This window comes from Salarias fasciatus, chromosome 20 (assembly GCF_902148845.1).
Source record: "Salarias fasciatus chromosome 20, fSalaFa1.1, whole genome shotgun sequence".
NCBI classification, from domain to species: domain Eukaryota; kingdom Metazoa; phylum Chordata; class Actinopteri; order Blenniiformes; family Blenniidae; genus Salarias; species Salarias fasciatus.
The window spans coordinates 3,846,150-3,861,811 of record NC_043764.1 but is presented as its reverse complement, the minus strand read 5'-3'; the positions used below and the strand labels follow the sequence as shown (position 1 = coordinate 3,861,811).

General features: G+C 43.4%; 1 protein-coding gene across 2 annotated transcripts; it reads left to right on the top strand.

Annotated features, from left to right (window-relative positions):
• The first annotated feature begins 90 nt into the window (after window positions 1-90).
• zgpat (zinc finger, CCCH-type with G patch domain) lies at window positions 91-6,612 on the top strand. 2 transcript variants are annotated; one of them, XM_030118339.1, is made up of 7 exons: window positions 91-283; window positions 1,721-2,375; window positions 2,625-2,758; window positions 2,847-3,011; window positions 3,377-3,499; window positions 4,307-4,718; window positions 5,127-5,265. In XM_030118339.1, exons 2-7 carry the CDS (start codon window positions 1,762-1,764, stop codon window positions 5,263-5,265), a joined length of 1,587 nt encoding a protein of 528 aa, XP_029974199.1. In that variant the 5' UTR covers window positions 91-283; window positions 1,721-1,761. The 2 variants fall into 2 exon arrangements, with proteins under 2 accessions (XP_029974199.1, XP_029974198.1); XM_030118338.1 differs by having other exon boundaries at window positions 92-405; window positions 5,127-6,612.
• Window positions 6,613-15,662: the final 9,050 nt, after the last annotated feature.

The window sequence follows — 15,662 nt, the reverse complement described above, 5'->3', positions numbered from 1 at the left end:
CCAATGATTTCCGGTTAACCTGCCACTTAACCAGTGTTGCGGAATAAACGGTTTCCCTGTGAAGTGGTGACCAATTTTCTTTTGCATCTGCTGCAGTTGCTCGGAACAGCAAATGTTAAAAATCCGACAGAACTCCAGAGTTGTCATGATGAACACCGTTTAACATAATTTACAATAAAGTTTCAATTTTGCCGTACCGTTTATGAATATCTGCAACGACGGATGCTAAAGGAAGTTCGTCACCAGTCAACAGGGAAACGAGTTAATATGTAACACCGACTGTGTGAGTAACAGATTCACCACTTTTGTGTTATTTATTCATCTATTTTAATGACTTATATTACGGAACCTGTAAATTTCTTATGTCTGGGATCTTGATGTACGACGGAGAGCCTCATCACGAAGGTAACGCAGCTCTTTTCATTACCGGTGGTAAAAGTTAGCTTAAAGAAGGCTAAAAGAGCTAGCTTGGTTAGCATTTGCAGGATGCATATAAACCATAAATTGAAGCTTTTATAGATGTATATAATCAACCCACTCCATTCTTACAGTGTCCTAAATATAGCTTGCTTCTGGTATTTCCTAAATCTTCCATCTGCCATTATATTTCGATATTTTCAATACATATTCATATATGACCACTAGTCTCCTATATTTCTCATATTAACACTCCTACTTGGTGGCAGATTTATTTCTGCTCCTCTTGATGTTCCATCGCAGTAACTATAACAATAATATTGTAATTATATCGTTGAGAATAACAAATACGGAAAATGTTTGCACATGCAACACTCGTCTGCAATAAACTAAAGTGCATCTCTTAAAAAAATAAAAATTATTATTGCATGTCTTCCCAGCTGAAAACAGGATCAAGACACGGATTCACATCTGCAGGAAGTTTTAGGGTCACCACCTACACATAGTGACTGTGGCTCAAAATGTTGGAGGTCCGATTCCTGATCTCCCCATGTCCACTTGTCAAAGTGTCCTTGAGCACTGAAACCCAAATTGAGTGAGAACATGTGAACTCCACACTGAACCTGGATTCGAACCCATGACATTCTCACTACACCACTTTGCAGCCTGAACCCTTGAAAAGTCATAAAATTACATGTCCTGTTAATTCTGTATCACATGGTTCAAATTCAGTCTGATTTTACACATGCAGAGCCAATTACGCACTCATGGCACTTAACATGATGATAGATAGAAGAAACAGGAAAAACACAGAAAATCTCACAAGAGTAACACGGGATGATGGCTCTGAGCAACTCTCCCTTTACCAAGGGAAAAAAAAAACAGCAAACCCAAAGGTTAGAGAACAACATTAATCAGTTTTTTGTCAGACTCTAGGGTTAGAAAACAGATTTTTTAGTTCTGCACCCAGAGATCGTAAAGAATGAAAGAAGAGATCATAAGACTACATTAGAGGGAGTAACTTAACACACTTGATGTGAATGATATATAAATACTGTATCTGGGAAGAGAGGTGTGGTGAAAGGTTAAGTCCTTCAAATAATGCCCCCCCCCCCCCCCCCCTCCCCTCCACCAGTCCAAACCTGCAGCAGTGTAACAGAGAAAGTGGTTCAGGGTCATGTGAACTGACCCATGAAACAGGACGCCTCTAAGGTGGAGGTGTGTTTGCTTCCTGGACTGAAACCCGGAGGCTCATTCCTACTGATTACCTCTGAGTCTTCCATACTTTTGTGTTATTTCCCAGGTGATTGATGCTGTTCACCTACAGCCTTGCCTCCAGTCAGGATGGATGAAGAAACTCTGGAGGCGGCCATCGCCGCGTACGGTGCCCAGTTGCAGCAGGTGGAGACGGCGCTCGCTGCCGGCCTGGACCCCACCCAGCAGGCAGACCTGCTCAAGCTGAAAGAGGACCTCTGCCAGCTGATCGAGCTCACCGAGGCCAGCCTGATCTCGGTGAAAAAGAGCCGACTGCTGTCCCGACTGGAGGAGGAGGACAGCAACGGAGCGCAGAGCAACGCCGCAGAGGCAGCGGCTGAATCGAACGGAGCTCTGGACACGGAGTTCGCTGCTTTTTACTCTGAACTGGGGGAGTGTTCAGGCAGCAGCCTGGACACCAGGGACAAGGAGGGGGAGAGTGGCCCGGTGTACGGCGAGGAAGACGAAGGGGAGGACGAGGAGGATGACGAGGAGGAAGATGCACTCGGTGGGACTAAAGTGAGAGCACCTTACCGGACGACGTGGGGGACGCTGGAGTATCACAACGCCATGGTGGTGGGAGCAGAACCTCCCGACGGAGAGGAGGCCCAAGTGAGGGTGCTTTACATCTACCCCACACAGAAGTCCATGAAACCGTGTCCCTTCTACCTGGAGGGCAAATGTCGCTTTCTGGACAACTGCAGGTAAATTATCACTGAAGAAAACTCTTTCATCCTCGAAGTTTCATCAGTCTGAGATATGAGTGAGTCTGTTTAACTGATGCAGGTGCTCAGCCAGGGTATCAAACACAGTCTTTAACAGTCTTCCTACCTTCTTAGAATTTAGTTTCAACTTCAATAAAGCAAAACCTATGGGAATGTTTCTTCTGTAGAAGCTCAAGTTGAGTCTTAGAATCTTTCAAAGGTTTTTTTTTTTTCCCTCTCATTAAAAAGGTTTTCTCACGGTGAAGTGGTGCGTGTGTCGGAGCTCAGAGAGTTCCAGGAGTCTGACCTCAGTAAACTAGAAGACGGCTCGTCCTGCTTGGTCCGACACGAGGACGGGATCTGGTATCCGGCCAGGATCACAGGTAGATTCTGTCCTCAGGAGCAGATTAGGAAGGATGTGGTGAGAGGATGTCTCTCAGTTCCATGTTTACCTGGGTTCTCTCTCTGTAGAAATGGACAGCGGTTTCTACACGGTGAAATTTGACTCCCTGCTGCTGAAAGACGCCGTAGTCGAAGCTGACGCCGTCATCCCGCCTCTGAGGGAAGACGACCCGATCTCCTCCGACTCCGACCCGGACGACGCCGCTGATGGAGACACTGTCGGATATGCTAAAGGTTTGTCAGAAACCGCACAACAACACACACAGAGAAGGGCATGTGGAGGATCAAAGCCTTTAATGCTCGTTGATGGAAGATTATGTAGTTTTACATATTTTGTAGCAGTATTTGGACACTTGGTGTTGCTGATTAGACACAGGTTGTACATATATGTGGAGGACAGAAGCAAATGAAGCCCCCCTATTTTCATCTTTTGGTTTGAACAAATAATATTTTAACTAAACTGCAAGTAGACCGACGAGAAATGATTTTTTTGGTCTGCGACAGTTCACTCCTGTTCCACCGGTGTGGAAATAACCGGAGTCTTTTAACAATAATGCAACTGTCCACGTGTAATTTCAGTTGTATTTGTTCTCCTGTAGTGATGGACTCTGCTGCAGCGTCCGAAGCAACATTTAACAGTACGAGCTTTGGTGGCTGGGAGGCGCACACCAGAGGCATCGGATCCAAGCTCATGCTCAAGATGGGCTATGAGTACGGCAAAGGTGAGTGCCGGTGTCAGGGCTATGTGTAGAGGAGCGCCGTGACCCCGCCCTGCTGAATGTGACGCATCTGACAGGAATAAATATTCTCCGTCTAAAAGTCTTCATCCTATGTGAAAGATGTTGATTCACACACAGACTGGAGCAGCTGCAAGACTTTGATTCATTCAAATGAGGCTGATAAACCTGACGTGTGGTGAAGCAGAAATGATGAGTTATAGAAACACAAGCACCTCGAGATGAAGCAGCAGCGAAGAGGACGAGTCGAGTCAGAGTTTCTGGGAATTTCTTCCTTCTCCTGAATTATTTCTTCTAAAGGGAAATCAATGTATTTTTAAAACCAACTAAAGCAGAACTGTCACTTCACACATCACACTCGAACTCTGACATTACCCGGTGAATTATGACTCCCTCATAACTTCATCATTCAAAAATATCTTGATTTTGATTTGATTTGATATGAAGCAATGAAAAGCGTTTTCAGAAAGTGATTATTAGATTATTATTTCTATCAGAACCAGACTCGATTGGATTGTCTTAAACAGAATATAAACTATAAGCGAACATCTATAATACTGGCTACTTATGGATGTTCATGATATTTTATATTAGAATAGAATTTGTCCCTATTGATTTTGTTTGATTTTTAATGATGAATTTCTGTAAAGAATTACAGGAAGTTGTTAAAACTTGTTTCTTCTCAAATTGCTGATCTGGATTCAAAATCTGGAAAGTTTAGTTCAGCTTTTAAAGGTATGTTTTGCTCTCATTGGTGTTGTGATCAGTTTGCTTCCTGTTTCCTCCTGTCAGGCTTGGGGAAGCTGCAGGAGGGCCGCGTGGAGCCGGTCATGGCGGTGGTCCTCCCCAAAGGGAAGTCTCTGGACGAGTGTGCCGAGCTCACCCAGAGACGCAGCAGGAGCGCCGCCGCCAAGGACGGCTCGCAGCCGGGAGGCAGGAAGCGGCGCAGGAAGCCCCGAGTGACCACCGGAGGGAGACAAACCGTCTTCGACTTCCTCAACAACAAGCTGGGAGGCGAGAGCGGCGCCGGAGCCGCCGCGCCACCGGCAGCGGCGGCGGCTCTCTCCGGGGTGGAAGCGTACCGCGGCGGGAAGAGCGCCAAGAGGAGCCTGAACGTGCGGCTGTTCCAGGCCGCCGAGCGGGTGTCCCAGACCCAGAGGGAGATCCAGAAGCTGCACGAAACCCTCGGCAGGCAGACGGGCAGGTCAGTGCACAACGCCGGCCGTCGTCTTCATCTGTGGCGGCGGCGAGCCCGGCGCAAATTAAGCGGCCTGTTTAATAATCAGTTAATTGCAAATGAGCCTCAGCTCCGTTTTCCCCACAGCTCCCGCCTCCTCTGTGAAGCTGCAGGCCTTGCATAACTTGCACAAGATGCACAGATCGCACAAGTCTAATCATTGTGAGGGATGAACAGTCGTCGCTGCGATGTTCCCGTCAGCTGAAGTGCTAATTAATTAGAATGCACAAATAAAGAGGGGCCGTGGGAGTGGTGTGAAAATGTAAATAAGGTGTGAAGATTTGTAGGTGATTTGGAGCGTCTGGCCTCTCTCCACTTCCTGATTTGTCCTGTTGTGTGTGTGTGTGTGTGTGTGTGTGTGTGTGCTGTAAAAAGGGACGCGTCCAGGGTGAAGCAGCTGGAGGAGAAGCTGTCGGCGGCCCGGCGGCTGCTGGAGCAGCAGAAAGCTCAGGAGCTGTCCATCCAGAGAGAACACAGGAAGGCTGACACTCACAAGAAGATGACGGAGTTCTGAGCCGGGAGGCGCCGGGAGCTCACCTCACTTCACCTCCTCCTCCTTCCCTCTCCTGTCCCTTTTTTATTTCTCCCGGTCTCATTTTTAAGGACTGAGCGGTTCATTTGCTCAGCATAAATGTTTGTTTTCACTTAATAAGTGAGTTTTATTTGCATTGAACTGTTTTTTCTCTCTACCACAACTAAAAAGAAGTGTTTGAAGATTTTGTGCATTTCTGTCTGTTCTTGAACTCCGGTGTAACAAAAAACCAAGCCGTCCTTTGTCTCGGCGTCTGGCTGGAGGATTCCATCTCTCCTCAGCCAGCAGCTGCCCCTCTGGTCAGCGCGGGAGTCTTTCACTTTCTCGTTGGTTTTTTAAGATTGCGTCCTCGGGACTCGGGAGACCTTTTGCAGAGTTTTGAAGTCAATCCCACGCCTCTTACGGCTCGTGCGGCGGCGTCTTTGAAGCAGCAGCCGTAACCTTTCTGTTAAATAATGAATTTGGGGAGCAGCTTGTCTGCTCGTAAATCTGACTCGCTCGCTGTCCGGGCACTGGCTGCATCTGCCTTCGCCGTCTTCCAGGTAAAAAGGTTGAAATCGTGCTGTTGGGAAGCTGCAGATTAGAGTTTTGTCCTTGTTACGTCTTCATTTTATGAGCGATTTGTCACAGGGATGGGACTCGCTACAATAACAGCGCGTGTGCCAGACGAGACGACTGAAGATTCCCAGACATAAACGCAGAGTTTAAAAATTCATTCAAATTCCTTTAAATGTGTCTCATCAGGCTGAAGACATGATGTATTTTTCATGTTCCCACCGTCTGTCACAGGAGGTGGAACATGTTAAACACAACGAATCCGTTTAGACTTAAACCTGAGACATCAGAACAAAAAAAAAAAGCATTTTCTTCGATAGTATTTTCTTCCACAGTCCTTGTTTATGTGTTTTTGATTAAGCCATGTGGGCCTAGACTGTTATTGAGATAACTACAGGTGGAGAGAGAACTGGAAGAAAACAGTTGAAAGTATTAGGTACAAAAAAATGTTTGACCACATTCTATTTTTTTCTTTTTTTCTTCTGTGACGCCATTCTAAATTATTTAAATCTATTAAATGCATTTATTCCTGCATGCGCTCCCTGAGATCCAGGTGTAATTGAGCCTCTCATAAATCTAAAAACAGTGCAGTGTCATTGGAAAACTACCCTATTTCTAAAGAAGTTAAATTGTTTTCATTTTTGATTGAAGTGGTTTAAAATGAAAGGTAAGACTATGATCTCACGAGATCTTCTGATATGTCTTTGCTTTGGAAAAGCTTGAAAGTTTTCATTTTATGCACGATGAATCTAAAATAAATGATTCAGTTATTCAGTTTTCTTTTTTCTATATACACCTGTGATTTAAAATTCAACCAAAACAACACATTCCCATCACACATTGGGAGTGAAACACACATTTTCACCATCTCTCCTGTGCCAAACACTTTTTTTTTTTACACAGAACCAATTTTAGTTGAATGTTGTTTTTTAATGTGCTACATTAAAACTGTTGCATTTAAATATTCTAAGTCTTCTGGCACATTTTACACTTACATTTTATTACCAGAGCTAATATTTTAGTTTGTCCTCTGTATTCACATTTTATGCACTCAGTTCTGAAAATGTGTGTTTCATCAAAGTGAATTAATTCTTCCCAGTTATTAATTTTTCATATAATGATTTGTTCCTGAAAATGAACAGGAAGCAGAAACACTCTGGCTTTCTCACAAGTGGCAGAAAACTGAAGCAAGATGTCCAAACAGAGACTTAATGGAACTGAGAAAGCCTCAAAATCCATTTACAGTTTAAAAAGATGTTTTAACTCTTCATTTTGTGGCGACTCAACACAAGTTTTGTAGAATTTGCTCTTAGAAATTCAATCAGAAGTAGAATTTGTTAAACAGAATTTGGGACTGAAAGTTCAAATTTGAACATACGTGCATTTTTCCTTTCAGACTCCTTTCAAACTGCAACTTTTACAAATAAATTAAAAAAAAAAATACTAAATCACATTACCAGTCCATCCATCTTTGATCCTGTTGTGGCGTGCTGGAGCTGCTCCCAGCTGACTGTGGCTGAAGGCAGGTTACCTCGACATGTCGCCCGGCCGTCGAGAGAGAGGCAGACACACACACACACACACACACACACACACAAACTAACGGGACAAACTTTAGAATCACTAATTACCTTCACATGCATGTTTTTGGGCCACAGAAGGAAGCCGGGGTACCTGGAGAAAATGCAGGCACACAGGGAGAACGTGCAAACTCCACACAGAAAGGCCCTGGTACTGACCCAGACCTTCTCACTGTGAGACAGGAGCGTGAACCCCACTGCACGGCCCGCTCCGAGCACTAAATGTGAACATTCGCTGTTCGGCCATGAGAGGTTTTTATGGACGTTTACTGTAACGATCACTCCGGTCCTCAAGTGAAGCAGCTCTGAGCCGCCGAACCAATCAGCCATCGAGTGGAGCTGGAGATGATCCCAGCCGGCTGGAAGCCAAGCGTGGCCTGCCCCGGATCCCCCAGCAACCACACACTCACATCTATGGAGTATTCAGGTGGTTAGAAACCACAGCAGATCATCAGCTGCATGTTTTGTTGTTTTAATGATTAAAGTAATACCTGGAGTCTGTCGGCAGGTCACAGCATATCCACGTTGCAACAATGCGATCAGCCGTTCAGTCTGGATACAGTGCAGCAGAGCAGCGGCACCATCCCCTGGAGGACCCCGAGGGAAGCCCCCCACCCACGCGCTCTTCTGTTGAGTGGCAGCACTTTGCCTGCCTGCGACTGCAGGGATCACGCTGGATTTGCTGATCGGTGGGGAAAAATGGCCGAGCGCAGAATGTGTGTTGATTTAATGGGATCCCTCAAGGCTACGTGTGTGTGTGTGTGTGTGTGTTCTCGGAGGGTATCTGCGCCCAGCCAGAGGCAGAATCGCTGTGCAGTCTGGTCGTGCAGCAGACGCTCCTGCCTGCAGATGTCTCGTCTCTGTGTGAATTCAGAGCGGCCTGTTCGGGGGAGTTTTCGCAGCTAATCGCCACTTATCAGAGCTCGGATTATGTGATTAAGGAGGTGTGATGGGAGAATTGATTGGGAGCCCACCCTGACAGGCCATTTACTTGGGAATTCACGTTAAGCTGCTCACCTGAGGCTCGCGGGGCTGAGAGAGGGTCTCGTCCGTGAACGTGTCCAGCGGGCCGAGGCCTCTCATGCCTCTTCTCCTCTCTGTGTCACACATTTAACAGATAAATAACCAGTAGGAGAAAATCAATCTGGCTGTTAATGCAAACTCATCGAGCAGGTTGTGACTTCGTTAAAGCATGAATGAGTTGATTGCCACTTGTGTGACAACTAGATTACTTAGATTGTCTTCACAATACAGAAACGTAAAGATATCACTAAAGACGGATCCATATGGAGTTACTATGGACTGAACTCCACGCATGGAGCTGAAATGGGGAGGATGCACCCTGTTCCTCATTAAGCGTGGCATTAAAATGCAAGCGCCTCATTTCAACTTTTTACAGAGTTGAGATGTTTTTGCAAAAAAATACACAGGATGCTTCTGCAGTTAGAGCAGCTTTTATGGAGACTTTAGCAAGGTTTTATCTTCCAAGCAGGATTATGACCAATTAGGGGCTGCACAGCGGTGTGGTGGTTTGCAGTCTTGCCTCAAAGCCAGAAGATCCTGTTTCCTTCTGGGCTCAGAGGAGTTCTGTGTGAGGAGTTCCTCTCAAAGTCAAAAAATAAAAAAAGAAAAAGAAAAAAAAGCAAACAGGCATCTGAGGGTTTTCAATGCCTCCAAATTACTCCTGAGAGTGAACGTGAGTGTTTCTGTTTCTCTGCATTCACTCGCCTGCTGTCTCACACACATCCCATTCTTAAACCATACTATTTAATGTGATGTCAATTCACCAGCTCCCCACAAGGTTTCAGGGTGTTTATGGGAATTTGTGCAGCCAGACAGACACTGAAGAGGAAGGAGACGGTCTGTGACGGTCAGTCTCTGCTCTAACTCATCCCAGAGGTGTTCTGTCGGGTCGAGACCTGGAATCTGTGCAGAGAAGTCAACCTCTTCAGCATCCGTGTCTCCATGGATCTGCTATACGGACTGGAGGCCAGTCATGTTGGAACAGGGAGCGGGAATCTCTAGACTGTTTCCACAACATTGAGAACATGAACTTTTCCAAAAGCTGAAGCTTTCAGAGAGCGAAGAGGCTGAGCACAACACCACCGACTTCATGGAGGAGGGATTTAATAAAGTATGTACATCCTCTCACTTCTGTTTGAAAACCTTTGCAGCTCTTATGTGATATTGGATGCATACTTGGTATTCCAAATCATTTATGTCCTTACTTTATTGCACTTCAGATGATTGATCACTGTGATGCTCGGTGGAGACGGTCGCCATGCGAGGTGCCTGCACAGAAAAACACACAGTTATGAGCATCAGACACTTAAACGCACGGAGAATTGAACCACTAACCTTACAAAGCAATCCACTACTGAGCTACAGCTGCTCCTGCTGAAAACAAAAATATCACAAACTGCCAAAGATTTAACAGTTTCATCATCAAAACTTTCTGAAACTTTCAGAGCAAAACCTAACTCAGAGAATGAAGGTTGAGAAAACATTTTGGAAGATAATGTAAATATAAAGAGCTTGAGGCTGACCTGGAGCGATCGGGAGGGTTTTTAGCTCCGTCTGTACTGTGAATGCAACACAGCCTCTCTGAGTTTTAATAGTAACATCGTACGGATGGATGAGCACAAACTTTGAAATGCAGAATGTGAGTTATTTCACATGCTATGAAACGAGATCCTTGAAAAAGAAAGAGTAAAGCATAACGGAGGATTTACCATGGAGATCTGCTGCTTTATGCTTCTGCTGCAGAATGAAGAAATCTGTTCGTCAGGGTCACAAAACAAGGCTCGAGTCAAAACTCAAAGGTTGGAAAATGAAAAGGTAAAGCTGAAACCTACTGACAAGCGTTAGAGAGCTGAATGTGCCACTGAAAAAACAACATATAAACTAGCAGGGATCACAAAGAAATCTGACCATGAATTTACAAAACAGCTCCAGCACAGTGCGACGAGTAAACAAATATTCACTGTCATGGTGAAAGAATGTTTTCTATCTATTTTACAGCCCTTTTTCAGTGCAGCATGCCTTATACTTAATTCTGATTGATTCAACAAAACATACATAACAGTTTCTTTCTCTTTTTTTCCAGGAGTAGAGGAGAATCGCAGTTCTGCAGTTTCGGGTGAAACGTCGGTCTCAGCTATCACAGGCAGAGAGATCTGAATTCACCTAATTCACCTGTCTCTGAACCCAGTCACCGCCACGCCTCCTGTCACAGTGTGTGGGATGAAATGGCCTGCCATCGATTAGAGCGACTCAGACCTGAACTGCCTCGCTCAGTTTGATCCCCGTCAGCGGAAAGCCGCCGTTCGGATCCAGGTTCAGTGGGGGAAGCGCTCCCTTTCTCTCAGAGTTATTAACGGTGGTGATTTAATGGCCAAGTTTGGAGGAAGTGTTCTGACAGTACTCTCATCAGCGCAGGGCGTTCTTTGCCCAGTTGGCTTTGAGTCTTGGATGCAGACGCTCCTTTCTTGTGGAAACGTTGGCTTGGAGGACTGGTTTTTAAATAGTGAGTTTGCTTCAGATGAAAGTCACTTTGGGGAAAAAGTCACCACAGAATTTAAAAGCAGGGCATGTATTTACGCCATAACTGTACACATTAAAGTGTTTTAAAGCCTGAAAGTGAAAATATACACATGAACGAGGCCAATATGAGCTAAATCAGCGGTCAGCACCCTGTTGCACCGTAGATTTAATTCAAGTGAAAATGCAAAACCGTTGTGTTTTGGGCGCCTGTTTGCCTGGTAACGGCGCTCAGAGCCGCTGAAAACACAGCTCCACTGTCCATTGGATGGGAGGAAAGGAAACTTTCTGGAAACACTGAATTCTTCTCCGGGTAGACGGAGGAAACGCTGCTACTGTACATGCGCACCACGATCATGGGAAAAACCTTTTTTTTGGCAAACAGGAGTTAAAAATGTTCAAAATATCACTGCCTGTATGCCTGTGTGGTTTCATCACAACAAGAACAGCACCCACTAGTGGTCTGACATGAAAACTGCTTTGTTTTCAGCATTTCTGCCATTTTTGAAAACGTCATGGAAACAAAACTTTTCTGAAACAAAAAAAATAAAAACGATGTGTTTTCACTTGAAACATGTAAACGGGGCCTCTACAAATGGACTCAGTCGGACTTTACTCCCACTGTTAAAGGACGGGCGGGGATTCATCCTGAAATCAGCCGTCCGGAAGGTGAACCCGTCGCCTCGCTCTCAGGTTGCTGTTCTCTGCGTTCGGCTGCGTTCGGCCTCGGCGCTCTCCGTGTTCCTGTCACTGAGGAGCAGCCTCACTCAGGCGGCGTTCGCTGGGCGATAAGCAGTCCCCTCTGCTCCTGGAGTTCTGCCCAAAGAGGTAAATTCCAGTTCCCGCTCCTCCTCCTCCTCCTCCTCCTCCTCCTCCTCCTCCTCGCCGCCTGGCAGCCTCCCAGCTGTCTGGTCTGGGCCTTTTATGAAGAGTGACTTCTGTCTGCCTGCTCTGCCGTGAGGCCTGATTGATGGTCATGCTCGTCCTCTAACAGGAGTCCTGAAGCCCTGAGAAACTTCCTGCTGGTCGCCTCGCCGACCGAGGATCTGCTCCTGCAGATTAATCAGACAGTGCTCCAAGCCATGCTAGTTACTCGTGGTTAAACTGCACCACTTCACAGCGGAAGTGTGTTTATTGTTTTCAAAGGAAATATTTATTTCATGTAAATTTACCCCCAGAGAAGTCAGTCCAGTTGAAAAACCACCGAAGGTTTTCATCAATCTCATAGAAATGTGAAAGAAATCCTCATCTCTACCTCCTAATTAGATTTACAGCAAAATATTAGCAGGGTTGTATCATCTTATAATTTCGTCCTGTTTGTGACATACCAAGACATTATGGATCATTTTCTTAAAACCAAATTATTTCTATCACAACTTGTGTACGCCAGAGTCAACAAGGGTTGTTTTTAACATTTACGCAATAAAACTGTTTGGTTACAGTTAATAAAGCTTTAATGGCTGCATTATCAGCAAGTGACCATATTTTTTAACTTATGCACTTATTTCTTTCTGTTTTCTCAAAACCAATAATACTAAATTTCAGGCTAGAGTTTATGCTTCTAATAAATTGTTCTAATAAATAAGTTTTTGGTGGGAAGTTGGTACTCGAGCGTAATGCATGAGAAATTTACTCTGAACCAGTCATAAAATATGCAGAATATTGTTCAGTTTCATTATTTTCAACAGATTTCCTTACATTTAAATAGCACATGCAGTTCATTGATTTATTCATCCTGTATTTTTCCTTTATGAGTGCCCTGTAACGGGTCGATGAAGGCTGTTAGCTTAATTAGGTTTGTCATCTTCAAAACAACTCACCAGTCCAAAATGCTGCAGAATCAGAGAGGTGGAAATTTAAAGTTTTGGCTCCAGTTTAATAGATGCAGCTTAGATTTAGTTCCTTCTCCTATGAAACTGAGAAGAGTGATGAGGAACACCGAGTCGAACTGGAAATAAAATTATGAAAAGGTAATTAAATTGGCTTTGAGCAGCACAAAATTTATAAATACTATAATGATCTGATTCTCTATTACCGGTTTCATTATGTACCCAATTATAAGTTTTCACCATAAATTAAATGAATTTCCTTGTCTGAATTAATTATCAAATCACTGACATATGTATCTCCAAAGATAATCACTTAATTGAAATGAACACAAAGGGTCAATTCTTTATCTGTGTACATGTAATAACCTGACATTTAGGCACAGCTAATAGCTTTGGGGGTTTTCGTGGTATTTTGCCTTTTATTTTTTTTTTTAGACCCAACGCAGGAGCTCCTGTACGTATGGACCTCTGCTATTTGACAGCTTTTGTAATTTGTATTTCTCCACATATTTAATGCTGAAATTATGCATGCAAGTCCTTTTGAAAAGGCAAGCCTTTAAATGGAAATTAGTTTCATAAAGACCATCTTCATTTCATTTTGGTGTTCAGTTAAACAATATACTGAGGTAAATGGGGGAAAAAAAAGGAATTAATATCCATTATGGGATGAATCTACACAAAGATAGTGACGTTCCTTTTTGAATGAAGGCAGTGTTTTGAAACCAGAGGTCTGAATCGCATTTATCCAGCCTTTATGTCCCGACATCGATGAGTAAATACGCAGCTCTGCAATATTTCCCCTGCTGATTGTACATTGTGCTAAACTGCGGATTTTATCCTGTCTGTGACTTTACATAATGATCACTGCGGGCTGTTCTGCTGAGCCCGAGGAAATGCAATAGTTTTCTGGCCGAGGTCGAAATCGAGGTCGTGATTGCGGTGCGTTCAGGTGTAACGTTACATGCTTTCAAAATCTAATCAGATCGGATCTTTTCACTGTGCTGGACGAGCAGGATGCAGAAGTACGGAAAGAGAATCAAAGTGCAAAAGAATTAATGATGAGGTCCAGCGGACAGTAATTCAATACTTTTTTTTCATTTCCTTTGCTACTCATCTTTCATATGCCCTGTATTATCACTTTTCTTCTATACTTTAGTTAAGACTCATATGAAGGGCGCCTTGGGTCATTAAAGGCAAAGTACGTGAAATTTAAGAGATTCCTCTGTTGAACATTTGGTGGCAGTGTTGAGTCACTGTAACTCCAGTCTGCCTGAAGCTCTCCAAGTCTTTCTGATTGTTAGGGTGTAAATGTATTTATCATCACATAAAATACACACACTGTGTAGAAGCCATTGTAGTGGTAACAACTTCTCAACTTGCTCAATATACCACCTTGTGGAGTAAACTTGTATTGCAGACTAAAGAGGTTAAAATCTGACGATTTACTGTAGTAAGATTTACCAGGAATATATCAGTAAAAATGACTTTTAGGCTGAAAAAAATAGCTATGATTCATATTCAACTTAGATGTTACATATCTTTCCCTTAATGCAAATATCATGAGGAAAATCAAAGACAAACCTCAGTACTCAGCTTGGTTTTATTATATAATTCACACCCCATTCAAATGGATTACTTTCCTAACAAAAGAAAAAACTAAAGATGTTTGAAAAAATTAATAAATCCAAGGATTTAAAAACATTTTTTTCTCATGAAAATGCAAATCACAGAAATGATGAACAAAATGCAAAAAAAAAAACAAAACAAAAAAAAAAAACCGTGAAGACTTCAATTTAATGCCTGGAGGTATTTGAAATAATTGCATCAACACCATCAAATGGAGCGTGTTATTTAAGGTAAAAAAAAAGTTAATATATGTATATCTACCGCAGGGAAAATAAATTCTTGTATCGCTTTGCATTTTAACTTTTAAAATAATTATAAAAATATTCAGGCTTCCATAGTATTTAATGAGTACTAACAAATATAGGACTTAATGTGTCTTAATTTTTCAGGAGAACATGAAATTACATGATTTTTGATGTAGCTGCTGTGTTAAGTCTTTCTAAGAACTCATTTACCATGAAAAACAAACAAAAAAGGGACCAGTCATTCATCGAAATCAGACGTGTTTGAGTGGGAAAACATGAGGAAACAAGTCTTTTCATTTCAGAGCAACATACACGTCCATGCTATTGTAAATTCATCAGCATATTTCAAATTAATCCATACAGCTGTGCCACACTATGCATCGTTCACATTCAGATGCCGTTATGTGCATGTCATGCCTTGAATTGGAGGACACTGCACTAAAAAAGAAACCCTGCAATTTTCTAAGATGTTTTCAAGTAAATCACTTCATAGAACAATGAAATTTTATTTCTAAGATGTTTTAAAGTAAATGACTTGACAGAACAATGACATTTTGCACATTTCACTAGAAAACATTGTCTTGTATCACAATGTGATGGGATTTTTGTGAAAGTTTAATACATTTGAATCAGGAAGCTTTTTTCAAATCCCAGATACTTTTTGGCAACATAAGGCCTGATTTACACATACGCGTTCACTGCGTGGCGCGGGGCGGACGCGGAGACGGCGCGGGTGCTGGAGCGGCGTGTTCAGGCGTCCCTTTCACACCAGCGCGGTCTGCGTGAGCGGGTTGTCCGCGGCAACGGGCTACTAGTGTAATATGTTTGAAGTAATTCCACAGGCGTTTCGGGAGCGAAAGGATGTTTATTCCCAAGAGCAGGCATCCAGAAACGTGCATCAGCATCGGCAGCATAGATTGTAATTAAGAATCTTTAGTCAAAAACACACAACACAATGCGGCTTCCGTAGCTCCTGCTTAGACTGCATAGACCTATAGATATAG